The sequence below is a fragment of the Chiloscyllium plagiosum genome, unplaced genomic scaffold, assembly GCF_037043375.1.
Source record: "Chiloscyllium plagiosum isolate Xiang-an unplaced genomic scaffold, Cpla_swu_hap1 HiC_scaffold_20, whole genome shotgun sequence".
NCBI lineage: Eukaryota > Metazoa > Chordata > Chondrichthyes > Orectolobiformes > Hemiscylliidae > Chiloscyllium > Chiloscyllium plagiosum.
The window spans coordinates 44,970,380-44,998,069 of NW_028270158.1; the positions used below are offsets into that span (position 1 = coordinate 44,970,380).

General features: G+C 40.3%; 1 protein-coding gene and 1 long non-coding RNA gene across 4 annotated transcripts in view; one reads left to right on the top strand and one right to left on the bottom strand.

Annotated features, from left to right (window-relative positions):
- The first annotated feature begins 588 nt into the window (after positions 1–588).
- LOC148146610 (uncharacterized) overlaps positions 589–27,690 on the top strand; it is a 31,167-nt gene continuing 4,065 nt past the window's right edge. Inside the window, exons 1-2 of the long non-coding RNA XR_015760627.1 lie at positions 589–604; positions 23,354–23,526. This is a non-coding gene — a long non-coding RNA (uncharacterized LOC148146610). The remainder of the gene's footprint in view (positions 605–23,353; positions 23,527–27,690) is intronic.
- On the bottom strand, positions 11,475–16,016 carry LOC122560586 (parvalbumin, thymic CPV3-like). 3 transcript variants are annotated; one of them, XM_043711365.2, is made up of 5 exons: positions 15,872–16,009; positions 14,866–14,936; positions 14,621–14,753; positions 12,001–12,110; positions 11,475–11,730 (listed from the first exon to the last, which is right to left on the bottom strand). In XM_043711365.2, exons 2-5 carry the CDS (start codon positions 14,924–14,926, stop codon positions 11,705–11,707), a joined length of 330 nt encoding a protein of 109 aa, XP_043567300.1. In that variant the 5' UTR covers positions 14,927–14,936; positions 15,872–16,009; the 3' UTR covers positions 11,475–11,704. The 3 variants fall into 3 exon arrangements, with proteins under 3 accessions (XP_043567300.1, XP_043567301.1, XP_043567299.1); XM_043711366.2 differs by having other exon boundaries at positions 14,866–14,933; positions 15,872–15,994; XM_043711364.2 differs by lacking the exon at positions 14,866–14,936 and having other exon boundaries at positions 15,872–16,016.

The following is a 27,690-nucleotide window of genomic DNA, read 5'->3' on the forward strand; positions in this document are numbered from 1 at the left end:
CTGGAGGGTGTCAAATTATTGATTCAATGAAACATGAAATGTCTCCTGCAATACAATTGTTTATCTGTCTATCAAACTGTTGTAGCCTCACTGCTTTATCTAATAACCTGGAATAGAAAGAGCATTGGAGTTTAATCTGTCCAGATTTAACTCCTTTCTTTTCTTGCTTGTTTTCTCTTCTTTCGCTCTCCGAAACAAGCAAAGACCAATGGGTAAAAATTGCCTACTCCATCAGATCTTGTTTATTTGTGTGCACAATGTCAAACTCAACCCACCCTGTCACACAATGTCCTGGGGCAGATGGGAAAAACCTGATCAGAAAAGGCAGATATACTCCAGTACAAAAGGAAGCAGCCAAGACTGTAATGCAAAGTCCGTAATCAGATTAACCTGCAATTTCCTGTTTGCCATATGTTTCTGAAACAAGTTTGCTTCTTATATTAATTTGATTTCACAATACAGAGATCTCTCCAATTGTCTGTATCTTCAGATTCTCCATCTTTCCTTGAATATTTCCAATATCTCATCAACCATATTTCCACCACTGATGGATTCAAACCAGAGGAATCCTGTTCACAACCCTTCATAAACATAAAGACCTCAGGTAATGTCCTTCTAATTCATAATTCTCCAGTGGAAATAGTCACAGTCTCTCCAATCTCTATTCATAACTCTCTGCTGTTTTAAAAAGAAATATTTGCATTTATATAGCACCATCCATAACCAATTTGCCCTCAAAGCACTTTACAGTCAATAAAACACTAGTCTCTAGTTGGGGTTTGGTTAGCCTGTTGGCTGGACAGTTAGTTCAAACTGTAGGGTGATGTCACCAGTCTGGGTTCACTTACTACACCAGTTAAGGTTAACATGAAGGCCGTGCCTTCTAACCTTACCACCAGTTATCTCTTGTGAGTGGGACTATGGCAATTTCTTTAGTTGCTAATGTAATGTTGGAAACATGGAAGCCAATTTATATACAGCAAACTCCCACAAACAACAACATACAATATTTGTACAATCCGTTTCATCACATTGATTGTGGGAAAAGTATTGATTGAGGAGAATGCCAGAGACAACGCTACTATTCTTCAAAGTAGTCCCATGAGAGGTTTCACATCTCACTGAGAGTACAGGAAGGGTGGGCTGACTCTGTTTAAGTCTTATCTGAAAGACAGCACTCTGACAGTGCAGTTTTTCCTTAGGCCTGCACAGGATCACTGTCCCCAAGCCTTGAGAGTGATACAGAATCCACAACTTGCCTGATACAGAAGTAAGAGTGCTACCCACTGAGCCACAGTTGCCATAAAGCATATAACTTCAGAAAAAGCATCCTGCAGTTTATTCACTGAGTAGCTAGGAACAACATTCACCTTAAGTTGCATATACAGCTGTTCCAATGTTCTGTGCACACAATTCAGCATCGGCATATTGATCCCAGCATTGACTTCTGGTTCTGGAAGTCACTGCTGTCCATGGGACCTTAACGGCTGTGTGGCCAGACAGAAAACTAGAGGGACCGCTGGATTAGAGAAGTTTGGAGTGGAAGCTGGAGGGAAGGGTGTCTCAAGTTCAACTCCTCGTCCAGAACTAAGTTAGCTGATTTCAAATGATGACAATCTGGTTGGGGGCAATAGAAAGTCATCCTCCGAGAATCTTGAGATGGACTGTGAGGTAAGGAGGTGGTGCTGTCAGGGTCATGTCACTGGACTAGTAATCCAGGGACCTTGCCTAATATTATTCAGAACTAGGCATCACAGAGTGCTGAGGGTTGTAAGTCTTTAAGATTCCCTTCCTCAAAAAGCAGTGCATGCAGAATATTGAAATATTCTTAAAACAGAGGTGGGTAGATTTTGGATTATCAAGGTGATAAAAGATTATCAGGTAGATGCAAGAATGTAGAGTTGAGGTTAGCTGTGATCTTATTAAACTGCCAAGCAGGCTTAAAGGGCAGAGTGGCCTACTCTTTTTCCTTGCTTGTGTGCTCACAGGTTATGTGGTTTGACTGCCGCAATGGCAAACAGTGAAATTTGAATTCAATAAAATCTGGAATTAAAAACTAATCTAATGGTGTTGATTAAAATGCATCTGATTCACTCATGTCCATTAGGGAAGGGAATCTACGAACTTTAGCGGTCTGGCCTACATGTGACTCTAGATCCACAGCAATATGTTTGACTCTTAACTACCTTCTGAAATGACCTAGCAAGCCATTCAGTTCAAGGGCACTTGAGATGGACCTTGGCAATGGTGCCCACATCTATCAAGGAATAAAAAAAGTGGCCAATCCACGAACAGCACTCGTTATAAAATTTATTTTCTGTGCTGCCATCAACATGATGTCCATCATGCAAGTTCCCTTTGAGGGAGGACACAGAAAATATGTAACATATATTTGCTCTTGTGTGTCAGCCGTGGATTATTTAGTAGCAGAGTCTAGATTAGGGTGGTGCTGGAAAAGCACAGCAGGCCAGTCAGCATCCAAGGACAGGAAAATCGACATTTCGGGCAAAAGCCCTTCATCAGGATCAAATTCCTGATGAAGGGCTTTTGCCTGAAACGTCAATTTTCCTGCTCCTCGGATGCTGCCTGACCTGCTGTGCTTTTCCAGCACCACTCTAATCTAAACTCTGATCTCCAGCATCTGCAGTCCTTGCTTTCATTTAGTTAGTAGCAGCCCTATCCTTAAGTCAGAAGTTTATAGGCTTACATCCCACCCTAGCCATATAATTCAAACTGATGCTCCACTGAGTGGGGTGTTAAACTGAAGCCTTCTCTGCAATCTCAGTTAGATATGTAAAAGATCCAGCAACATCTGAGGAAGAGTTATATTGGATTCAAAACAGTAACTCTGTTTCTCTCTCCACAAATGCTGCTACACTTGCTGAGTATTTCCAGCATTGTCTACTTTTATTCCAAAGAACACAATCTGATCATTATGATTTTGGTGTTGTCAGAGTTTGCTACATACAAATTGACTGTAGTGTTCCCAGTTTCATGAACGAGTACTTAAGTACTTTGCTGATTGTAAAATGCTAGTGATGTCCTGAGATTATGAAAGGCAAGGTGCTATAGGAAAGCAAATTTGTGTTGTATGAAAGTGTTTGCTTCTAAAGATCAGTGCCAAGAATCAATAACTAGTTACTGTTAGTGTCTTTTACTTTGATGGATATAATCATATTTCAGTTTTTCTTCTTAGCTCTCGAACTGACCATATTCATAATTTCCAATTCAGCAACACAGTTGCCTGAAAAGGTTCACAAGGGCCAATCGTCATCTCATTGACATGAGTGTCCTATAATAAACGCAAAGTCATGAGCAAAATGTCTTGATTTGCAACCATACATAAAAACACTATGTTGCCTCAAGGTTAATGACCACTAATCAGTTCTAACTTTAGAAATCTAATAGATTCTTTAGTGAAACCTTTCCCAGCAATCCAAGTAAGCATAGTCTTTGAACTACCTATTAATTTAGTCACCCCGAAAGAATTCCAGTAACGTTGTGAGGTGCAACAAATGTTTTTCAACTGCCGTAACACAGGAACAGGAATAGGCCATTCAGTCCTTCAAGCCTTTTCTACCATTTAAAGAGATCATGGCTGATCTGTGGCCTAACTCCATATACCTGCCTTTGGCTCTGATCCCTTAATAAGTTTGTTTAACAGAAGAATAACTAGCTTTGATTTATAACTAACAACTGATCTCACATCAACTGCCATTTGTGGAAGAGATTTCTGAATCTCTACTCCTAAATCTAAATCTTTGTATGGAGAAGTGCTTCCTAATGTCTCTCCTGAATGGCCTAGCCTAATTCTCAGACTGTGTCCCTTAGTCACTCAGTTGTTTCCTCTAGGAATCATTCCTCCCAAATGTGAGCATTCATCTTGAAGGTATTCAAAGGATGTATAACAAGCTTAAGTATAATGACAGGAGTTGCACCCAACTGGTTATCAGAATACTGCAAACTCTGATAGTAAGTTCCTTCATTCCGAAGTGTGCTATGTCTTTTGGATGCAAGCAGAGGCTGTTTCATTCTTCTCACGTCCTTCTTATCCAGTAAATGGTGCACGTGACAGTGAAAATCAAATGAATGGGCAAGTTCTTGCAATTAAATCACATGATTTGAGGTGACATTGGGCTTAATTTCACTACATTGAATTTCTTTCTTGTCTGTGCTGATATATTTTTGAGAAGGTTTGTGTGACCTTTTGTATTAGAAAAGACAATGGTTCATTGGAGCATTATCCAAAACTCTGCTGCCTATACCCTAGCGTGCACCAGGTTTTGCACACCCATCACCCTTATGTTCATTGGCCTCCTGTTTCTGCAATGGCATAATCTTAATACTTTTTATCTTTGTGTTCAAACTATCTCTGAGGTCTAAACCGCCCTATCTCTGCAGTCTCGCCCAACCTGACAGCCCTTTGCAATCCACCAATTCAGGCCTCTTGCACACTCCCAGTTTTTTATCACTCCACTGACATGGCTGTACCTTCTTCAGTTGGCAAGGCCTCAAATTCTGGAATTCCACCTGTCAGCTTTCTAATGCTCTTTAAGATGCTCCTTAAAATCTATCCCTTTGACCAAGCTTTTACTCACCAGAAATATCATTTCATGTGGCTCAATGTCAAATCTTGACTGATACCCTTTTTGTGAGACGCGTTGAGAGATTTTTCAATGTTAAAGACCTGATACAAGTACAAGCTGTTGTTGTTATTGGAGTGAAATCAGACACACACCAAGGATGGAGCTCTTTGCTTTGCCCCTGCCAAATCTCAGCAACTATTTAGCTTCAACCCTAATCAGTTAAATAGCCATTCCTTGCAGGGTGGTGATCATCCAGAAGGTGGACACATTTCCAAATTGTTCAGGAATGGTTAGCACAGCTTCATGCTATAGGTTCCTGTTGTGTTTGGAATGAAGGACATTTACATTGCCAATTCACAAGGTACAGGAAAGGAGGAAGATCTTCCATGGCCCTTCGCTCCATGCGTAACATCATCTGGCTTCTGAGTCTGAATCCCATCTCAGAGGCTTTAGTAGCCTGTCAATTCACTTCAAATATTTCACTGCTCTCCAAAACTCCTTTTCACTGATAGACACCTCACACATTGTAATTTTTACCAATGAGATAGTTATGTACAATTCTGCATTTCCCTCCCTAAGTACCTATCAATAAACATTATACAATGAAATATATAAAATTTTGCATGGCTCGTACATACAGTTCACAAACTTTGTTTGTTCATGTCACAATTCAAGGGCACATTTTTCTGCTTAAATCTACCATTGTCTCCTGCTGCCTTGACATTTCCCATCCAATTTCCCATCTTTTCAAGTGTCAAAAGTGTGGTTGTATACTCTGATCGCTGCTCAAGTCTTTCGAGTAATTTTCTGCCATCTTTCCAAACTCAATAATTTGAGGTGAAAGTTTTAAAATCAAGGAGTTGCCAGGCAATGAACCAATGGTTGGAGGCCAGCCAGAATGAGGATTCCAGTAGAAGGTGAACTGGGGCAAAGTTGTGAGATGGATGACGTTATGGAGGTGGAAACAGGTGACCTAGGTATTGGAGCAAATTTATCAGTTAATGCCATCTTGCATGTTTTTTAAAAAATCTTTTGTCAACAGTGTTGTCAACATCAAAGCAAATTTCTAGTTTTGAGGTATTTTATGACCTTTATCTCTAACTAGTAGGAGCTTATTTTATTAGAGCCTCAGGAGACTGATAGCAAATATGCAAACTGTTATTTTTACTGAAGGATCATTACTCAAATAACTCAAGGCAATTTATTTACTTCAGTTCCCATTCAGTACTAGTACAATGACCAAGCTTGACCTCTGAGATTGTTTCGTCCCCAGACCCATCCAATGACATGTATCAGGAGATTGCATTCTGGATGAGATGGTGTCCCTGAAGAGCAATATTTAATATAAGGATAATTGTTTGAAGGGAACTCTGAAACAGAACAGTGGCTGACAGAACATCTCTTGTTGCTTTTTAAGTATCCTTAAACTGACCTACTGGATAAAAATCAGACAGTTGCTAAGAGTTCAGCAAATGGATGGAAAAGTAATCAGTTAACATTAAAAGAAACCTGAGTTCCATCTCATTGACAAAGACGTTTTCTTCACATGCAGTAGCAGTCAACCAGCACCCTCTATGTCCTGCCACTTAACCAATTTTGGATCCAATTCACCTCCTGAAAATCCATGCTGACTTTCTTGATTAATTGTTGTCTCTCTAAGAGGAGACTGATTCTGACCCTCAGAACTTTTTACAAAAGTTCCCCTGCCACTGTCATTAGACTCACTGGCTTTTAGATCCCTTGTTTATCCCTGCTACCCTTCCTGAACAATAGTACAACATTAGCTGTCTTTCAGCCATCTGGTGCCACTCTTGTGGTCAGAGAGGATTTGATAGTTAATGTCAGAGCCCTGTAATCACTTTTCTTGCTTCCCACAGCAGCCTAGGATATTCTATGGCACACTCCTGGTCCCAGTACCAGTTAATAACACATCTCACCCCGGCCTGGGGATTTATCAAGTCTAAGCCTACAAATATCATTAATACCTCCTACCTCTCAATGCTAATTTATTCAAGTTTATTGCAGTCCCCCTCCCTGATTTCTATGCTTACATCATCCTGTTCAATAGTGAATATAAATGCAGAGTACTTGATTAAAACTTCACCCGTGTCTTCCAACTCCACATACAATTTGCCACTTTGGACCTTGTTGGACCTTCTTTATCCTCTTTACTGAATTTCTAAAGTGTCCTTGGATTTTCCTTTATTTTACCTGCCAATTTTTTCATGTCCCCTCTTCATTCTCCTAATTTTGTTTTTAAGTAATGCTCTGCACTTTCTATATTCTTCCAGAACTTCTGTCAGATTTAGTCCTTGATTATCTACAATAAGCGACCCCTTTTTCCCCTTATGCAGCACTGAGGTGGTGTGTAATCTGTTGAAGCGCTGCTATTCATGAGGAATAGCTACATTATGTTCCAGCCGTTGCTATTACCAGACAAGTCAGATCCCAGGTTGAAGCCTGGCTTGATAGAGCATAGTATTTTTATTTAATGAGGTGGCATTTAACTGAAACATAAGCAAGTGATTCTGTGGAATTGATTTTAACAATGAACAGTAGTTTGAAATGCAAAAGAAATAAAGATAAAACAGTTTAAACCAAACTATTTACTCATGACACAATTTGAACAATTTTAAAACACAGTAAAAATACAACATTCGATCTATCCCAGCACCATCCTTTATAGTGCTCAAAGATGAGAAAGAGTTAGCTTCTCTGTCACATCTATATATTAAACTTAATTTTTTTTTCAATTCCAGGTCTTGAGCATTTGGTGGTCTCTTTGATTCATCATAAAACTGAACTTAGATTTTTTCAACTGGAACATCAATTAAAACTGTTACACTGAGATAACCTATATCCTCTTTGTTCTGCCTGTTGTTACATACATATCACCTCAATCATGACTTAGAATCATAGAGATGTACAGCACGGAAACAGACCCTTTCGGTCCAACCCGTCCATGCTGACCAGATATCCCAACCAATCTAGTCCCACCTGCCAGCATCTGGCCCATATCCTTCCAAACCCTTCCTATTCATATACCCATCCAAAAGCCTTTTAAATGTTTCAATTGTGCTCGCCTCACCACTTCCTCTGGCAGCTCATTCCATACACGTACCACTCTCTGTGTGAAAAAGTTGCTCCTTAGGTCTCTTATATATCTTTCCCTTCTCACCCTAAACCTATGCCCTATAGTTCTGGACTCCTCCACCCCAGGGAAAAGACTTACTCAACAATGAAAGCAAATAAAAAAAAACTCTGACATGACTCAACAGAAAGCAAGCTTGTGCTTCTCAACATTTATTCTATCTGCCTTTAAAGCTCTCCCAATGCAGTTCTCAAGGACTCACTTGCTAATAATACATTTTTCAAACTGGCTTTAGAAATACTGTCAAGTTAATCATTAAATCCCCTTCATGCATGCAGACCAAAGCCATGCATTTAGTTCAAATCCCAAACTTGAAAATAAACTTCAGGTATATCAAGATATATAAAGAAATTACATATTTTACACCATAGTGCATCCAAACATTTTTTCTGTAGTGTTAAAACACTTTCTAGGCCTTTTCAGAGACTTGTGGAATCTGCAGTCAAGTATAGGTCACGTATATATCAGTTACAAATATCAGATTTCTTAAGTAGACATTAAGGAGCCAGTTAGATTTTTAAACTATAGTCTGGTAGTTTCTCACGTTTATCAATTAATTGAACTTTAATTTGCCCAAGTGTCATGGTGGAAATAGACTTCATAGCTCATGTATCTGGATTACTAATCCAATGATATTGCAAATGTGCAATCATTCCCTAAAGTCTACAGTCTTCACCAGATCACCAAATTTTAATGACTTTGTAACAAATATCCAGAATAATAACTGGTTCATATGCATAATAACTGGTTCATATGCATAATTTATGCACAGTACCTATCAAACCGAAGAGCTAGTAATTATAAGAACTAAATATTCCACAACTTTTTTATCCATTCACAGAACGACGGTGTCACTGGCTAGGCAGCCATGTATTACCCATACCTAATTGCCTTAATTAACTAAGGGCAGTTAAGAGTCACCACATTGCTGTGGGTCTGCAGTTACATGTAGGCCAGACTAGGTAAGAATGGCAGTGTGACGAATGTGTTCTGGGAAAGCACAGCAGGTCTGACGAGCAGGAGAATCGATGTTTCGTGCATAAGCCCTTCATCTGGAATGTAAGAACTATAAAACTTCATAAGGATGGCAGTTTCCTTTCCTAAAAGGGAGTTAGTGAACTAGATGGGTTTTTCCAACAATTGAGCATGATTTCGCGTTCTCTCTTAGACTCCTAATTCCAACTTTTTATTGAATTAAAATTCCACCATCTGCTATAGCAGGATTGGAACCTGGGTCCCCAGAACATCGCCTGGGTCTCTGGATTACCAGTCCAGTAATAATACCAAGAGCAGTTTAACTGATTTCTGATCTTGAGCTAACAAGAGTAGGAGGAGTGGACAAATTGTTGAGTATGGGGGAGATTGGTTTCTCACTCATCAGCTCATACCATCAGTCATCAGGGTTAAAGCTGGTGGGTTTCAGGTTCCAAATTGTCTTCTTTTTGTAACTGGAGTTGACGAACGACTAAATAAGCAATGACATGCTACCAAGTTCCTTTTCTAGAAGATTAATGGCAAAAATCTAATTCTTGTAATTTCTGCCATTAGACATAATCAGGGTATGTATGTTCATCCTCTCAAGTGTATATGTCAGAAACTTCAAGGAATTGTGAACAGCTTCCTTCTTGAGCTCAAAGTTTGTGCGAAGATTTGTAGCTCGGGTGCTCATTGCTGTGGTTCTGTTCGCCGAGCTGGAAGTTTTTGTTGCAAACGTTTCATCCCCTGGCTAGGCGACATCATCAGTGCTTGGGAGCCTCCTTCCTTCTTGAGCCTCCAGTAACTGTGCCTTCTAGTCTGTGTCACTCAATCCAAAACGTTGATTCTCCTGCTCCTCAGATGTTGCCTGACCTGCTGTGCTTTTCCAGCACCACACTCTACTCTAATCTCCAGCATCCACAGTCCTCACTTTCGCCTCACTCAATTTCAGTCAATCCTCCTTTTTGTCTCTTACTCATCCTGATACTTCAGTTGCTAGCAGCCTTTAAAGGAAGGTGAGCCAACAGGCATACTTCTTTCCACTCACCCCATGAATTGCTCAATGGAAAATCAATAAATTATTAACAAGGTTCTGAGCATTGGCAACACTAGTGGTTAGAGGCAAGAGATTAGAGAAGGATCACTGATGACGCATTTTTTTATTTCATCTTGTGTACTGGCCTGGAATATGGACAAGAAACCATGCAAGCCTCCTGCATTTGAGCACATTATCCAAGACTTGGATGAGTTGGGGTGTTATTGAGACTTAAGCGTTACAGAAGGGAAAACTAAGTTTGATACAAATGAGCAAAGTAAATTTCCTGAAAGCAGCTTTAGCAGCAGGGTAAATGTGTGCATTCCAATTGGGTTCAGAGGAAATTATAACATTGAGAATGGAAAGGTACATGTATAAATTAGGAGCCTTTTTTTTTAAAAAAAAGTCACTTTGTATTGCAACTTTCATAACCACTGGACATCCCAAAACACTTTATACCCAATTAAACACTTTTTGATGGGTAGTCCCTGTTGTAATGTAGGAAATGCAACCACCAATTTGCAATTGCAAAATTCCCTCAAACAGAAATGCTAAATAAGAATCGATTATTTTGTTGATCGAGGGATAAACATTGGCCAGGAGAGCAGAAATAATTACTCGTGGGATCTTGTATTTCTGTGAGGGCAGACAAAACTTCATTTGAAACAATCACCAACCACAACTCTTAGAGCCAAAAATCTCTGACTCAGGAATGAGAGTGCTATTATTCAAGTCACTGCTAATGCTTAAAGAACAGCAATGAAATTCTTTTACATTATATCCTTTCTAAAGAGAGTCTAGCTTTAACCAGTGTTAATTTACTGAGCAGGATTTTAATCAGATTAACAAATAGTTTAAAGATTTACAATGCAAGGTGGATTAAAACATGTAAATTATTCACAACTTTAAGTCTGCATTCTCAATCTGCATGATAAAATTCAACTTTTAATTCAGGTTCTTTCAATATTCTCATAACATGGTGATCAAACTCTTAAATGGAAATAGATTGTTATTTTAAATTTGCTATTTAAGCGTGACAGTCATTGGCTATCTATGAATACATATACACTTATGTTCTGGGAAATGTATAGGACGTAAACTATATGATAGGTAACAGCAAGTGCCACATTTTTCTCTTCAGGTAAAAATGGAAGCTTCCAGGAAGCTGTTTGAAGAGCAGTAAATAATTCTGTTAATGTCCTAGCCAACATTCTTTCCTCAACCAACAGAAGAAGAGAAAAAAAAAAATCAGGTCATTCACCTTGTCATGACATACTGGATTTTGCTTAATAGCCACTATACTTTAAATATAATCTATTTGACACTAGGTGCTTTGGGCCCTCCTGAGGAGGTGTACGTGATATATAAATGAAAGCTCTTTCCTCAATTGATAGAACTTGGTGAAAAAAAGAAATTCAAAGATATTGCAATATAATAGAAGCCTCTGTATGAAGGATTGGGAAATGCAGCCAAAAAATCAAACCCAAGGGACTTCCAAAGGATATTAGTTTTGTTGCAAATTGTGTTCCTATCTGCATAAACCCCATCTCCAAAAGAGAGAAACACCATGGAAAATTTGTATTGCATTAGATTTTAAAACCTGCAGATTTTTAACATCAGGATTTTACCCACACAAGCTCTGAACTAGCAGGGTTAAGTTTAACTTAACTCAAACTTCTGAACAATCTTGAAACAGATATGGTTGCAGACAAGAAAAGCATTTGGATACAAGGCAAAGTTTTTTTTTATTGTTTTCAGTCTTCCAGAGACATTACATGTACAGAGCTGGTTAAACCACACATTGAACATCAGATTATATCCGAATGCTTGAAGTGCTTCTAACATCTCTTCAATACAGCAGAAATATGTCGTTTATGCTGCACTTGTGCCATTCAAACTTGTGCCTTGTTTTTAAATGTACCTTTCCACTCAAACGGAGGTGGAAATAATGTTGTTCTATGAGAGTACCAGATCGACAAATTCTGTAAGATGAGAACATTTGTTAGATATGAAAGCTTTTATAGTTCTTAAATTCAGTGGATAGCATCAGTTGCTTTAACTATATGCTTCAATACCCCTAAACAATTTAGAAGATTTGTAAGCATGAATAAAATGCTGAAATGGTAGAAACCAAATGATCAAAAGTGATTTTTAACTGTTAAAGTCAAGATTTAAAAAACCATCCACATTATGGGTTGCAGCTGTTCAAATGTTTGAAAATGATAAGTCTTTAAAGATTAAAATCAACATACCATCAGTACCAAGTCTTCCATCGCCATCTTTATCTCCTCCATCCATGAATGTCTTGGTCTCCTTGTCATTCAGCACCCTAGCTCCAGCAGAGAACCTCTGCAGGAAATACCTGGAAGAGCAAAGCCAGTTAAAGAATGAATCCAAATGTTTTCATCAAAGGCCATTTGGGAACATAATCTTCATCCCATGATTTCAAGCACTTGTTATTTAACAGTGCTCTCAGGTAACAATGATGTCTGGTCTGGTTTCCAAATCCAATTGAAGAACAATCTATTTCTCCATTGTTGGTACAAATGACTACTGGAGAAAATTGTTGTATTGCATCTCAGAAAATATTGCAATGTGCATTAGCTAATGATTTTATGGTAAAGAATTAGGACATTTAAAAAATTTACATAAAATAAAAACATTTAAAAGTCTAGAATTCGTTTGTAGAATGATCACGACATTCAATAATCCATTTAGTCACAAAGCCAAGCAATCCTGTTGCTGGAATTAGTTTGGATGGTGAATTATTCTTTAGCCAGAGAGCAGATGGAGTGTGGACCTTTAGGTACCTCTGCACTCAGACGGAGCTGGAAATAATGTTGTTCTATGAGTACCAGACCGACAAATGTAGATACATTTAAAGGAGTAGCTAAGCACATGAGGGAGAAAAGAATAGAAGATTATGTTGATGTGTTGAGTTGTAATTTCATGGAGGGAGGAGCAGAAACTGTGTGGAACAAACACTGCCCTGGTCCAGTTGTGTCTGTTGGATTGTTTCTATTCTACATATGTAATTCCTAGGCCCAACAATGTCCAACTAAGGATCCAAGATATATCCCCGATTCCGTAGAGACCAATAAGACACCAATTTCACATAGATGAGGAAAATTTCAGGCCTGTTCGGAGTTGAATGATATCTGCCAAGGTTGTAATGATAGCAGTCCAATTGGGTTTGGATTCTTCAAGCAAGGGAAGTGGGGAAATTAGTATGTTGCTGTCCAGAGAAAGGGCAATGAACACTGCAGAGAAAGGGCTTTTACTGTTACATATAAAATTATGCTCCAGGGTTCATTACTTCCCAGGCAAGAAAACAAACTGTAGAAGTTGTCTCAATGTGCTTTTTACAAAAGTGGTGAGAGTCACTTGTTCACATGATTTATAGCTTATAAAGGCAATACAGAGGAGTACGGCAATAAAGTAAGGTATGACCATTTATACAGATCTATTAACAACCTCAGGCTATATCAAAGCACTCCATTCAATGAAGTACTTTTATAATATGACAGCTAATGTATGAACAAGATCTTGCAACAAGGTGATAATCAACTAGTGGTGTTAGCTGAGATAGAAGCTAGAATAGTGGTGAAGATAGAATAGTGAAGGCAGCACTTAGTATGCTTTCCATTATTGGTCAGAACACTGATTTGGGAGGTCATATTGCGGCTGTACAGGAAATTGGGTAGGCCTCTTTTAGAAAATTGTGTACAATTCTGATCTCCCTCCTATAGGAAGGATATTGTGAAATTTGTGAAAGACTTAGATGAATGTTGCCAGGATTGGAGGTTTTGAGCTATAAGAAGCTGAATAGGCTGGGGCTTTTTTCCCCTGGGGTGGAGGCTAAGGGTGACCTTATAGAGGTTTATAAAATCCAAGGGGCATGGATAGGATAAATAGACAAAGTCTTTTTCCCTGGGTGGGGAAGGAGGAGTCCAGAACTAGAGGACATAGGTTTAAGGTGAGAGGATGGAGTGTGTATGGAATGAGTTGCCACAAGACGTTGTGGAGCTGGTGCAATTAAAACATTTAAAAGGTATTTGGATGGGTACACGAATAGGAAGGGTTTAGAGGGATATAAGCTAAATGCTGGCAAAGGAGACTTGATTTGTTTAGGATATCTGGTTGACATGGACGGATTGGATGGATGGGTCTGTTTCCATGCTGTACATCTCAATGACTTGAAGATACTGGGGAGAACGTTTCTTCCAATGGTGCCAAAAGATCTTTTACATCCATCTTTGGAGGTGGAGGTGCATCGTCATTTAAAAACTGTCCCATTGAGGAGATCTGTCAGTTCAGCACTCTCTCTCACTTTGGAGTGCCAGCCTGGGTCTGTGTTCAAGTTTCTGGAGTGGGCTCCAACCCATGACCCTTGATAATGGAAGCAGTAAGAGAGAGAGTGCCACCCACTGAGGCACAGTTGACACCACAGATGGTTACTGGTTTTGTATCTCCGTGTGCATTCCTTCTCCTGAAGAGAAACAGTGGAAAGTGTTGGAAGGAGCAGCAGGTTGATTATCGAATCTGTTTGAAACATATAATGAGGCTTCTTCAGTACTCACTAAGTCTTGATCTGATCCAGATCTTTCACTTCAGTGGCAGAGGCATCACCTAGTCAGCCTCAGGAAGGGTTATTGTGCTGCAGTGTTAGTGCCCTTACGTCTGAGTCAGGAGGTCCACTTTGAGGTCCCACCAGATTCAGATGCATGTAATAACATTCCCAAACAGGTTGCATAGAAAATATCCCAATGCAATGGCAAACTATTCCCCCCTCCCCCACCAAAGATTAGCTCGGAATTCACCATCATTTAAAATCCACGTACAAAAAAGGAACCCAAGCTGGTTATGTCTTACTTTAATTCATCTTCTTCGATGAACCCACTGTCATCATCATCAATAGCTCGGAAAACTTTCCTGATGTCTTCGGCGGATTTTTTAGATAGACCGCAAGTCATAAAGAATTTCTTGCAGTCGAAGGAGTTATTGGCTGTGGAAAAGACAGGGAATGTATGCATCAGGGAATGTATGCATCAAATCCGACCTCCTTCCATCAAAACGGAATGATGCTGATATACAAGAAGCAAACAGGGATACAGTACCTTGGCATTCCTTTAAAGCAGTGGAAATGTCAGCAACAGACAGAACGTCAGTGATTTCCATTGTGAAACTGCTGGGAAATTAAACATAACAGGGGGTTGAGGGGGATAAGTGGGAGGTGCCCTTCTCTTCCCTAGCCTGCCACCCTCTCATATATCCTCCGTCTTCTTTCTAACTTTCCTCTGTAATACACCATCACTTTTTCGCCCGCTACCCCTTCACCCTCTGTTTCTATTCTCTCCCACTTTCGCTTTCACACATTTGGATACTGCCTTGCGCACAACTCTCTCTCACACAAACACACACAGTCACGATTCCTTTCTCTCATAAGATACAGTCGCCTCAGAAGACGGGACCTTCAGGCATCGGCGTACTCATTCGGATTCAAGATTGAAACTATTGTTATCCGCAACTGATCTTGTCGCTCGCCTTTCCTCCTCTCCATCGGTTTCGGATGAGCTTGCAGTATTTGTGATATACATTCCCCTTGCTGACTGGGCTTCAGTCACCGCCGCACTACACAGGACACTTTTCAGGGAGCGAGCTAATTAGATCCATAACTTCTCTTCCCTTATAGCCCTGTGTGCTTTGCCATAAATGCATTATATATTTACATTATGCCCACATTATAATCGACAGTTTCAGCTAAATGTGAACATTATTAACCCAAGTTGCAATACTCGCCCATGCTACTTTGGGGAACACATTTACAGAGGGGGAATGTCTTCCAGATGTTCACACGTTCCGATATGTGGAGACTGTTGACTCCAATCCAAAAAAAAAGGTCCCAGGGTCCGACCCTCACACTCAACCCAAATACACTGAAGAAACTTAAACCATTACATCTCCACAACTCCTTAAAGCACACGTTACTAGAGCACAGCCAAAACAAAAAGCTACTCAATGAATTTCAAAGAAGTTCCAATTCACTTCTCAACTACGTTTGAGAGTCGATCTATTGGGGAAACGAAGAAGGGTGATTTTCCATCCCCCTCAGAAAAATCTCACCTCTCAGGGTATCTCTGGGCCTTGCACCAGATGGGAGCGAAGTACCTTGTCTGCGTGAGCTCTCCTGGAAGACCTGCTTTATATGCAGCCCATTAAGGTGACTCTTTGCTGTACTTGGGTTGTGTCGCATGGATCAGATGGACGAGTTTCACCTGCTATTGAATTTCCGAACCAGCTAATGAACTGCTTCTATTTATATTCCCCCAGCACACCTGATATGTGTAATGTGTGTTTTGTTAGGCTCTTACTTCGCATAACAAATAACTTCATACTTGCAAGATTTGAAGGAACATTTTTTTAAATGACGTCTAGCTTGCGTTGTAAACTGTAGTCCAGTCTCGGTTTTCCAAAGTCGAGGGCATGTAAATACTCTCTCCCTTCCTTCCTTCGGGCAATCCAACCGTTTTCATTTTGTTTTAGCTGGGATATTAACGGAGCTGAACGTGAGAACAGTGTTTGCTCCATTAATGCCAACGGGTGACTACAGAGCGGGAGTTTTCACTTGCCTGACCAGGAAGTGTGGGATTTTTAAAAATCTTGTTCCCTCATGGGATGTGGGTGTCCCGCCTGTACCAGTATTTGTTGTTCATCCTTCATTGACCTCAACAGCTTGCTACACATCATTTCAAAGGGTAAATTCAGAGTCAACCACATTGCTGTGGGTCTGGAATCACATCTAAGTCAGAACGGGTAAAGATGGCAGATTTCCTTCTCTAAAGCCTTACTATAATAGTTTCATGACACCATTACTGAAACTAACTTTCAATTCCAACATTTTTTTATCGGATTGAATCCACAGCTGTTGTGGTGGTATTTGAACCTCTGCCCTCAGACCATTACCTTGGGCCTTTGGCATAATAATCCAGTGACATTACCACCACACTACTGTCATCTGCAAACCGGCTTATAGGCTTTGTTGTGGAAAATGGAAAGGTAAGTTGAGTCAAAAAATTCAGAGTTGATTAGAAGAGGATCTACAATACTATGGCCCAATCTTTGATTCCTCTGTTCAGGAAGAGTGAGGATGTTGCATTCCACCCTGGTTCCCAATTATTTTTTCTCAACTTCTTTCACAGAATGTAGGTGTCACTGGCTTCGCCAACATTAAATGCCTATCCCTAACTGTCCATGAGAAAATTCCAATGAGCAAAATTCTAGTGAGGTGTTGTCCTGAAATACTGCAGTCCTTGGGACATAGACATAAAAAGAGTGCTGTTAGGAAGGGCGTTTAAGGATTTTCACTATTGGCAATTACAGAAAAATAAAAATGACAATTTTAATGAGATAAAGTGCAGCTAACACATTCCAATCCTACATCACCCTCAAAGGATAACTGAGAATATAAGTGCATAATAAATAAGGACACCACATGACTCTTGGAGCTGCTTTGTCATTCATTATGACTCATCTTCAACTGCACTTCTCCACCAACTCTTCATATTCCTCGATTCCCTGAAAATCTGTCTATCTCATATTGTGTTCCTATATTTAACAGCCATGGGAAACAATGTCTCTGTTTACCCAGTCAAATCCCTTCAGTATCTATTTGTTTCAATGACATGACCTTCATTCTTCTAAATTCCATAGAATATTGGCCCAATTCACTTAGCTTTTCATTTTGGAACAACCTTCATATCCCAGAAACTGATCTCAACAACATTTACAACTTCATCTCTGAGGCTAATTAATCTCTTTCTGTCTGATTTTTACATTTGTACCAATATAGCCAAATGTTATGCTCAAGCTAAATATCAAACCTAACAAATATAAGGGAAGCTTGTTGATGGGCAATGGAGAGAGTGATGTGAAACAATCTGGAAAATAGGAAAAGGAGGAGGCCATTTAGCTCCTTAAATCAATTTCACCATGCAATTAGTTCACAGTTGATCTATTACCTAACTTCATGTACCCATCTTTTCTCTAATTTCCTTAATACCTTTTTTATAACAAAGATATTATCAATTAACTAGCATCAATTGTCTTTTGTGGAACTGAGTTCCAAAAATCCGCCATCCTTCATGTATAGACATGTTTGTTAATTGCTCTTTGCAGGCATAACTGTAATTTTAATGTTACTGTAAACCCCTAGTACTAGCCTCCCCAATGAGCTAAAGGAGTACTGTACTGCTCTATTGACATGATCTGTTTCCCTTTCCTAAGAATAGGATCACAAAGAGAGGGAGAGGTGTGGGGGTGGGGGGGTGGGGTGAGAGAGAGAGAGAGAGTACTTGGTTTATCAATGCTGCAGTGCAATACTCATTCAGGGAATATTTATCTTTAATAATCCCCTTAGTCATTTTGATCATATTATTTTGTAACAAAATAGTTTTCGTCATTTATATAAATGATTTGGATGTGAGCATAAGAGGTATAGTTCGTAAGTTTGCAAATGACACCAAAATTGGAGGTGTAGTGGACAGCAAAGAAGGTTACCTCAGATTACAATGAGATCTTGATCAGATGGGCCAATGCACTGAGGAGTGGTAGATGGAGTTTAATTCAGATAAATGTGAGGTGCTGCATTTTAGGAAAGCAAATCTTAGCAGGACTTATACACTTAATGGGAAGGTCCTAGGGAGTGTTGCTGAACAAAGAGACCTTGGAGCGCAGTTTCATAGCTCCTGAAAGTGGAGTCGCAGGTAGATAGGATCGTGAAGAAGGCATTTGGTATGCTTTCCTTTATTGGTCAGAATATTGAGTACAGGAGTTGGGAGGTCATGTTGTGGCTGTACAGGACATTGGTTAGGCCACTGTTGGAATATTGCGTGCAATTCTGGTCTCCTTCCTATCAGAAGGATGTTGTGAAGCTTGAAAGGGTTCAGACAAGATTTACAAGAATATTACCAGAGTTGGAGGATTTGAACTATAGGGAGAGGTTGAGTAGGCTGGGGCTGTTTTCCCTGGCAAGTTGGAGGCTGAGGGGTGATTGTATAGGGGTTTATAAAATCATGAGGGGTATGGATAGAATAAATAGACAAAGTCTTTTCCTTGGGGTGGGGGAGTCCAGAACTCAAGGGCATAGATTTAAGGTGAGAGGAGAAAGATATAAAAGGGACCTAAAGGGCAACTTTTTCACACAGAGGATAGTGCATGTATGGAATGCGCTTCCAAAGGAAGTAGTGGAGTCTAGTACAATTGCAACATTTAAAAGGTGGTATATGAATGGGAGGGGTTTGGAGGATTTGGGCCGGATGCTGGCAAGTGGGATTAGATTAGGTTGGGATATCCGTTCGGCATGGATGTGTTGGACCGAAGGGTTTGTTTCTGTGCTGTAAATCTCTATAACTCATTGACTAAAATACAAGAGCCACTCTCTATCAGAGTTTTAAGCCACGTTAATACAATTTAAGTTAATAATTCAAAACTTTTAAAAATGGGACAAACAACAATATTTTGCTACTGGGGAGAAATAACAGTGACCAGAAAGATCAGTTGGAATTTATCTCTGGAAGTGTGCACTGTCTTGTGCGGGTGGAGTGAATTTAATAATCAACTCTATTTAATGAAGCTTTTATTCCCAAATGAGAGCTTCATTTCTCAGTTTGTTGATCATGGGGACTGCATTGATGCAGATAGTCAATTTATTGCATAAGTTCATATATCCATCTTTGCTCCAATTTCCTTAATACCTTTTTATAAGAAAGGTATTATGAATTAATTAGCATCCGTTGTCTTTTGTGGAAGTGAGCTCCAAACATCTGCTATCAATTAAAGAACTGAGGGCTGCATCTGAACTGCCAACATTTTAATAACTTCTTTCATGGGTGTGAATGCTGCTGACAAGACTGGCATTTAATGCCTGTCACTAATTGTGCTTGAGAAGATGGTGATGATCTGTCTTCTTGAACTAATGCAGTCCATGTGGTATAGATACATTCATCGTACTTGAGGGAGGAAATTTCAGGATTTTGGCCCCATGACAATTAAGGAAAGGTAATATTGTACCAAGTCAGGATGTGACTTGAAGAGAAATTTCCTATTTGCAAATGCACTTGTTCTTCTAGGTGGTAGAGGCCACAGGTTTAGGAGTTATTGTCATAGGAAGTTTGACAGCTTGCTGCAGTGCATCTTGTTGAATGTTGGCACTGCTGTCATGGTGCATCAGTGGTGGAGGGAATGAATGTTGAACATGGTGAATGGAGTGCTGATAAAGCGGGTGGCTTCTTGTATAGTGTTGAGCTTCTTGAGTTCTTTTGGAGCTGCACTCATTCAAGGGAGCTTTTAAAAAATTCATTCATGAAATCTGGGCATCAATTTTCTAAGACTTTTGTCATCATTGTTTGCGATGCAAGATGATCCCCATCATTGAAATCCTGCTAAGGGTTGACATCTTAAACCTCACTTTTGCCTCTTTTGGAGATATTGAGTGGGTTGCTAGAGATGGGTTGGGTGTAGGAAGCGGGGTTGGCTGGCTGTGTGGACTCTCAGAACATTCTAGTGTTCAAGAGATTTGACGTTAATAATGTCTGGAGCTTCCGGCTGTCATGAAATCCAACACTTTGATGTGAAATTTTAATCATCACCGATTGAGTCATCGTTAGATCTGTTCAGTGAACACACACAATAGAAATCCCTGGACATTATTATTGATTTTGGATTTAGACGCAATCTTGTTCCCACTTATGACCATTTGACAAGGGTTGACTGAGTTTATTTTGGTTGTGCACCCCATTTTGTTACTAACTTTATTACTCAGGAAATGGTCCCAGTTATTTTACACATAACAACTACCAGGAGTTCAGTCCCTGAAGCTTGAGTCCCAAAGTGAAATTTCAGTCTCCTGTTTCTATCATCAATTATTCATTGCCTGGAAAGTAATGTATCTTTGAATGGAACTCTCTGTATAATGAATTTGCACGCGATGCATAATCAGATGAGAAACTGATGTACAAAGGACAATGTATATGCAGCAATTCTTTGTAAGACCTTAGCTCAGAAATAGAAGAGTTTGATATAACTGGTTGAAATGGTGGCAGCACTCATTCTAACAGCCATTATTTGTGTGAAGAGTTAGCGTACAGAGATTGCCAACAAGCATTTTGGAATCATTCAATGTGCAATATTCAACTGGTTTAAATGCTAATAGGACTAGAGGAAGATCAGGAGCCAATCAGCTCCATGAGCCTGATCCACCATTCACAGAGTCATAGTTATAAAGCTGTATAGCATGGAAACAGACCTCACTGTCCAACTCATTTATCCTGACCAGATGTCCTAAATTAACCTAATCCCATTTGCCAGCATTTGGCCCATATCCCTCCAATCCTTTCCAATTCATATACCTAACCAGATACCTTTTAAATATTGTACCAGCCTCCACCACTTCCACTGGCAGCTCATTCTACACATGCACCATCCTCTGTGTGAAAAAGTTGCCCCTTAGATCTGTTCTAAATTTTTCCACTCTCACCTTAAACATATGGCCTCTAGTTTTGGATTCCACCACCCTGGGGTAAAGACCTTGGCTACTCATGATTTTATAAACCTCTATACGGTCACCCCTCAGCCTCCAACACTCCAGGGAAGATAGCACCAGCCTGTTCAGCCTCTCAGTGAGATCATGACTGAAATGTATGGAAACTAGTCAGTTAGTCTGGTCCTGCAACTTTTCAAACCTTTGCCTAACAAAGCTCCTAAGAATCTCAATTTTTGACATTTTTAATTGAACTGAAACCTTAACAGTTTTTCTGGGAGAGAGAGTTCCAATTTCTCATACGCTCTGTGTGAGGAAAACCTGATAATCCTCCTGAGTGACTTAGCTTTAATTTTAAAGTTTGTGTCCCTTGTTTTGTTTTTCCTCACTAAGGGAAACAATTTCCCACTGCCCAGCCTACTCCTCAAATAAATCATCCCTTAATCTTCTGGTCAGACAGGGATATAAACTTAATCGATGCAAATGGTTCTTACAATTTAACCCTTTTTACCATTCTGGTCAGATGCCTTTTGGGAAATATTTGATAATGTAAAATATTTCCACTATCCAATGAGTGGGTACATGCAGTAAATTTCAGTTTAATAAATCACTTTAAAAGAAAATATTAATTTTTTTTTCAAAAATTCTCTGTGTGCCTGGGTCTCCAGAGTTTACTGTTCCAACAGCAGCCAGAGCCTCCTCTATGGCACTACTGAAAGGTAAACATTGAATTAGTTAGGAGCTCTCGCTGGGTAGGTTTTCAACACCAGGGCCTTCATTCCAGGCAAAGAAGGTGTCCCCTGTGATTGATTGACATTAGATTCAGCAGACTACCCCTGGAAGAAGTAATATAGGTTGCAAACCAGCCAACTGATGAGACCTCCACTGTTTAAACAAGCCTTCACCTATAAAACCAACTCTGACATCTCAAATGAAGGTAAATATTCCAAAATACTTTTGAGGAAGCACAAATACTTTTGAGTTCTCCCTTGTGCTAAGGTCACTATAAGCTTCTCAAACATTGCAGCAAACATATCCTCTGGTTGTTGGTTAATGTGGGAGCTGGCTGTGTGCAAATAGACTGCTGCATTTGCTACAACAGTTAATTACTACACTTTAAGATATTTAATTGGTTGTGAAGCACTTTGGGACAACCTGCTGTGTAAAAGATACTGCAAAATTCCATTCATTCAATTTCAATTCAAATTCCAATTTCTCTAATGGTATTTTATCCTTGAGATTCAGTTTTGTAACCTAATAATGTTAGAGTGTGGGAGGTAAGCTTTACATCGGAATTAGAGAGTTGAAGAGAATTGACTATTCTTTGAGCTCAATGAATGAACCAAATCATAAACCTAATCAGCAGAACAATCTGTTTAATATTGTTGTCATCCGGCTAGTTCTCAGGTGACTCTTGAGTGTCTGTTGTTAAAAGGTCTGAGAATGATAGTGCTTGATCAGATTCCAGGTAGGAACAGTCTTATTCACACTGCTCCACTTGGCTCACACAAGACAATTAACTGTCCTGTTTCACAGCAAGTCCTTGTGTCTGAATGCACCATGATTGGATACTGACTCAGAACTCTTAGAAACTTAAATTTTCAGAAAGCAAGGAGGAAGAATCCACACTCTCTAAACATTTACGTTGAAACAAAGTGGTATTTTTAAAGTGTTAATGGTGAACCCTGAGTGTTTGTGCTTCTCAGAGTTTCATAGAATTGCATTGAATGTACGATACAGAAACAGGCCCTTTGGTCTAACCGATCTATGTTGACATATATATTTGACTTTATATTGATTCATTCTTCTTTATCTCACATTATCAGCCCTTTATTTATTTCATTCTTGTCTGTTTTGTTTAAGATATATTTTTATTGAAAAATAGATTTTTTTATATTTCAACAAATACAAAATAATACAATTCAAAACAATACAAAGAAAAAACACCAAAAAAGTTTAAAAACCCAAACCACCCTCATGTACAAATGTATAATTATGTATATATTAAAAAAATTAAAATCCCAACTATTTTCAGATACCAAACTAACAAGATATTCTTTCTTGCGCAGAAAGTGAGGATGTTGAAACGTTTTTTTCTTATGCGCATCTACAAGGAACACACTGGGCGGGCCAAGAAGAAGAGAGATTGGGAACTTCTCCGTCCTTACACCCAAAATCCCCTCCACTGCACCCGCCACAGCATTCCAGTATGTTTGGAGCCTATCACAAGACGAGACAATGGGTAAGAGTGCTTGTACCAACCATACACTTGGGACATGTTGAAGATACTCCTGGTGTAAATTTTGACAAATGATCTGGAGCCAAGTGGACCCTGTGGAGGACCTGTAAAGCATGGGTCCTATTGCAAATTGATAGGTTTCTTGCATTTTCCCAAATATCTTCCCATGCCTCTGAGACCTCAACACCTAGCTCTCTCTCCCACACCCTGCAGAATCAATCGAACCCATCCGAGGAGCCGCCGCCCCCCGCCCAGTTGATGACATAAAGTGCTGACAGAAAGTGTACTCTTAGCACTGAGCACCCTCCTCTCTATGTCGGATTTGTAGGGATGTGTCAAAGGTGTAGTCTTTTTTTGAATAAAATCACTAACTTGAAAACAACAAAAGAGATCCCTGTTAGATAGCTCGTATTTCTGTGCTAACTGACCAAAGGACATCATTGTGTCTCCCTCAAATAAATCGCCCATGCAAGACACACCCCTTGCTGCCCAATGTTTGAAGCTTGAATCTATCATCCTTGGTTGAAAACCCGGCATACCCACTATAGGTGAAAAAAAAATGTTTTGCCAATATTGCCTTCCCTCTGCCAAATTGCCCTCCTTGCTTGAACAGTATTGATGACTATTGGGTTATGGCAATATTCCTTAACTGTCCTCATTTTGTCCAAAAACAGCAAGCTAGTAAGGGGTTTTGATATCTCCCCACAAGCCCAATTACTCACATAATATAAAAGCCAGCTTAGTTGATAGTTTTTAATGTCCGAGAGATCCACTCCCCCCAGTCTGTGAGGCAATTGCAGTTTAGTTAATTTAATAAGGGGCCTCTTACGATGCTAAATAAAAGAGCTGAACCAGCCGTTCAGTCTCCTGAACGTTTGGTTATTAAAATCAGGGGGAGCACCTGCATAGGGTACAACAAATGGGGAAGAAAATTCATCTTAATAAGCGCTATCCGACCTAACCATGAGATTGGAAGCGCCTCTCATCTTTGAAGGTCTTGTTTGATTTTGTTGAATAATTGAACAAAATTAGCTGTAAACAATTGATCTAGAATTGGAGTAATGAATATGCCCAAATACACAAACCTCTCCCCCCCCCCCCCTCCCACCCCCGTGCCCACTTAAATGAGAATTGATATTTACCTTCAAGACCTAGCACCTTTGTGACACCACTGATAGGCATAGCCTCTGATTTTGCAAGATTAATCTTGTACTCCGAAAAAGTGCCAAATGAGCTGATGCATTGTATCAGGCGAGGCGTCTGCATACAACAAAATCTTATGTAATTTTGACCCCACTTCTGGAGCCAATATATTAGGATCCCTAGAATGGCCTCCGCCAACAGTTCCATCACCAATGTAAAAAGCAATGGTGAAAGGGAACAGCCCTGCCAACAGCCCCTAAAAATGTTAAAGTTGCTTGATCATACCCCTTGGTGATGACCGCAGCAAGAGGGTCACTGTAGAGAACCTTTACCTATCTTAAAAAGGCTCCGCCCAAACCAAACCGCTCCAGAGCATAAAAAAGATACAGCCACTCGACTCAGTCAAATGCCTTCTCTGCATCTAGAGAAATCACCAATCCCTGTATTGACTGTTGTTGACACGCTTGAATTACGTTAAGCAGCCTCCTCACATTATTGGAGGATCTGCAGCCCTTTATGAAGCCCGTCTGGTCCTCCGTCAAAGTAAGCCTTCTCGGCTACTTTCAACAGTGCTTCAAGGAGACTTTGCTGCTCGCCCTTCTGCCGCTTCCTACTGGCAAAGTAGGAAATAACTAACCCCCTGGCATAGGCTTTGGCAGTTTCCCAAAGGACGGATGGGCTACTAACAGAGCCTGAGTTAATACCTAGGAACACCCTAATTTCCTTAGAGAAGTACTCCATAAACTTATTATCCTTCAGGATAAAGGGGGATCCATTCACCAGTGCTCGGGCCCTTAATCTTAACCAACAGGTACACTGGAGTATGATTGGAGATGGTAATATTACCAATCGTACAAGATACCACCAAGTCCGGGGTAACCACAGGAATATTCTTCCCCATTTATCAGGGCTTTGATATTACAAACCTCTCATGTATATCTTTAATACACTCTAGTAACTTAAATGGGAGTTTCCTCCTAACCACTCCCCTACTTCTGGTATTAAAAGATGAAAAGTAAACCCAATCAAAGCTATTCTGCTTTAGCTTCAAATGTTCCCTATCATCCAAGTGTGTCTCCTGTCCGGCACGGTGGCACAGTGGTTATCACTGATGCCTCACAGCACCAGAGACCTGGGTTCAATTCCCCCCTCAGGCAACTGTCTGTGTGGAGTTTGCATATTCTCCCCGTGTCTGTGTGGGTTTCCTCCGGGTGCTCCGGTTTCCTCCCACAGTCCAAAAATATGCAGGTTAGGTGAATTGGCCATGCTAAATTGCCTGTAGTGTTAGGTGAAGGGGTAAATGCAGCGGAATGGGTCTGGGTGGGTTGCTCTTCAGAGGGTCAGTGTGGACTTGTTGGGCCGAAGGGCCTGTTTCCACACTGTAGGTAATCTAATCTAATAGAGCAATATCCACCTTTTCCTTTCTAAGACTCAAAAGAACCTTCTTCCTCTTAATTGGCGAGTGACTCGCCTTGATGTTCCAGGTACACCATTTAATCAAGTCATTAGCCATAACCTTCTGCAGTAACATTTCGATTCTAGAGAGGAGGAACTCGAATTACAAATCACTGAGCCTTAGTGTTGCAAGATCCATTGAACATAAAAACTGCATAAATTAAACCTACTACAGTTAACAAACTTACAAAGCTATCAAAGATAATATATGACAAAAAACAAAAAACAAACCAACATATAAAGCACCAGTGGCGCTGAATAAGGGAACTCACCCATTGTCCGTAGGGGGCATCTACACATCCCAGAACCCAACTTCCCATCCCGCTGCCAATACTGCAGCCAGGGCAATGAAATACCCGAACCGGGCATAAAACTGCCCATAAGTAGGCATCCAGCCACCCCAATCTCCTCCTAGCTAGAGCCGCATCGCAAACACAAGCAGAAACGAAAGAAAATACACCATGAAATAACAATGTGAACAAAGACATTTTGAAAAAAAAGGGTAAGTACCCACCCATCCTTTGGTATAACAACTTTATACAAACAACAACCCCCGAACATAGTTTAGACCAGATTATTATATTAAAATTTTGGAAAAGGAAGCCCCAATCAGACTTCCTCTTTCTTTAAAAAAAAGAGACATACCCAAACAACTTGTACATAACAAATTGTTCAGATTAAGTTAATTTGTCCACTAAAGTCTCTTGCCTTCTCCAATGTGTCAAAGAGATGTACAGATCCATCTAAGGTTAACCAGAGCACCGCTGGATACCTCAGAGAATACTGGATCCTGAGCTCTCTCAGTCTTGACACCATCATAGGAATTTATTTTCCGGATCACCCCCACTGAAAAGTTCTGGAAGAACACGATCTTAGAGCCCTCATAAGTTAGGGCCTTCGGATCCTTCCCCTGGAGTCTGGAAGCTTCCATGATTCTCTCCTTCTTTCTATTGTGATGAAACCGCACCAAGATAGGACGTGGCTGTTGGTCCAGACCTGACCTCTGCACAGTGACCCAGGGAGCCCTCTCAATCTTCAAGCCTCTCATTCCAGCCTCCAAGTTAAGGAATTTCGGCAACCAGTCCTCAATAAATTCCACCAGCCGCTCACCTCCTCACCCTCTGGCAGACTGACGATCCAAATATTTTTTCTCCTGCCGCTGTTCTCGAGATCATGAACCTGGACAAGCAAATTATGGACCTGCGTCTCCAGGCCCTGGATCCTATCCTTGGAGGAACCGGTATCAGCTTCCAACGCTGTGACTCTGTGTTCAACCACATCCATCCTTTTCTCCAGGTCTCCGAGCTGTTGTTCATGCTTCTGCAGCATGTTAGAGATCAAGGCCAGCTTCTCCTCTATCTGCTTGCCCAACATCTCGTGAGACTTTGCGAGCTCCTTCACCAGGACCTTGTAAGAAATCAAATCTGAAGATTCTGCAGCCTGGCCTCAGACGTACCTCCTCCGTTCTTCTGGATGGTGAAAACCGATGTAATTTACTCTCTGACTGTTTCCTGGGACTCCATGACCTTTCCAGGGTCTCGTGGTGGTCCAGGTAGGGCGGGCTAAGAC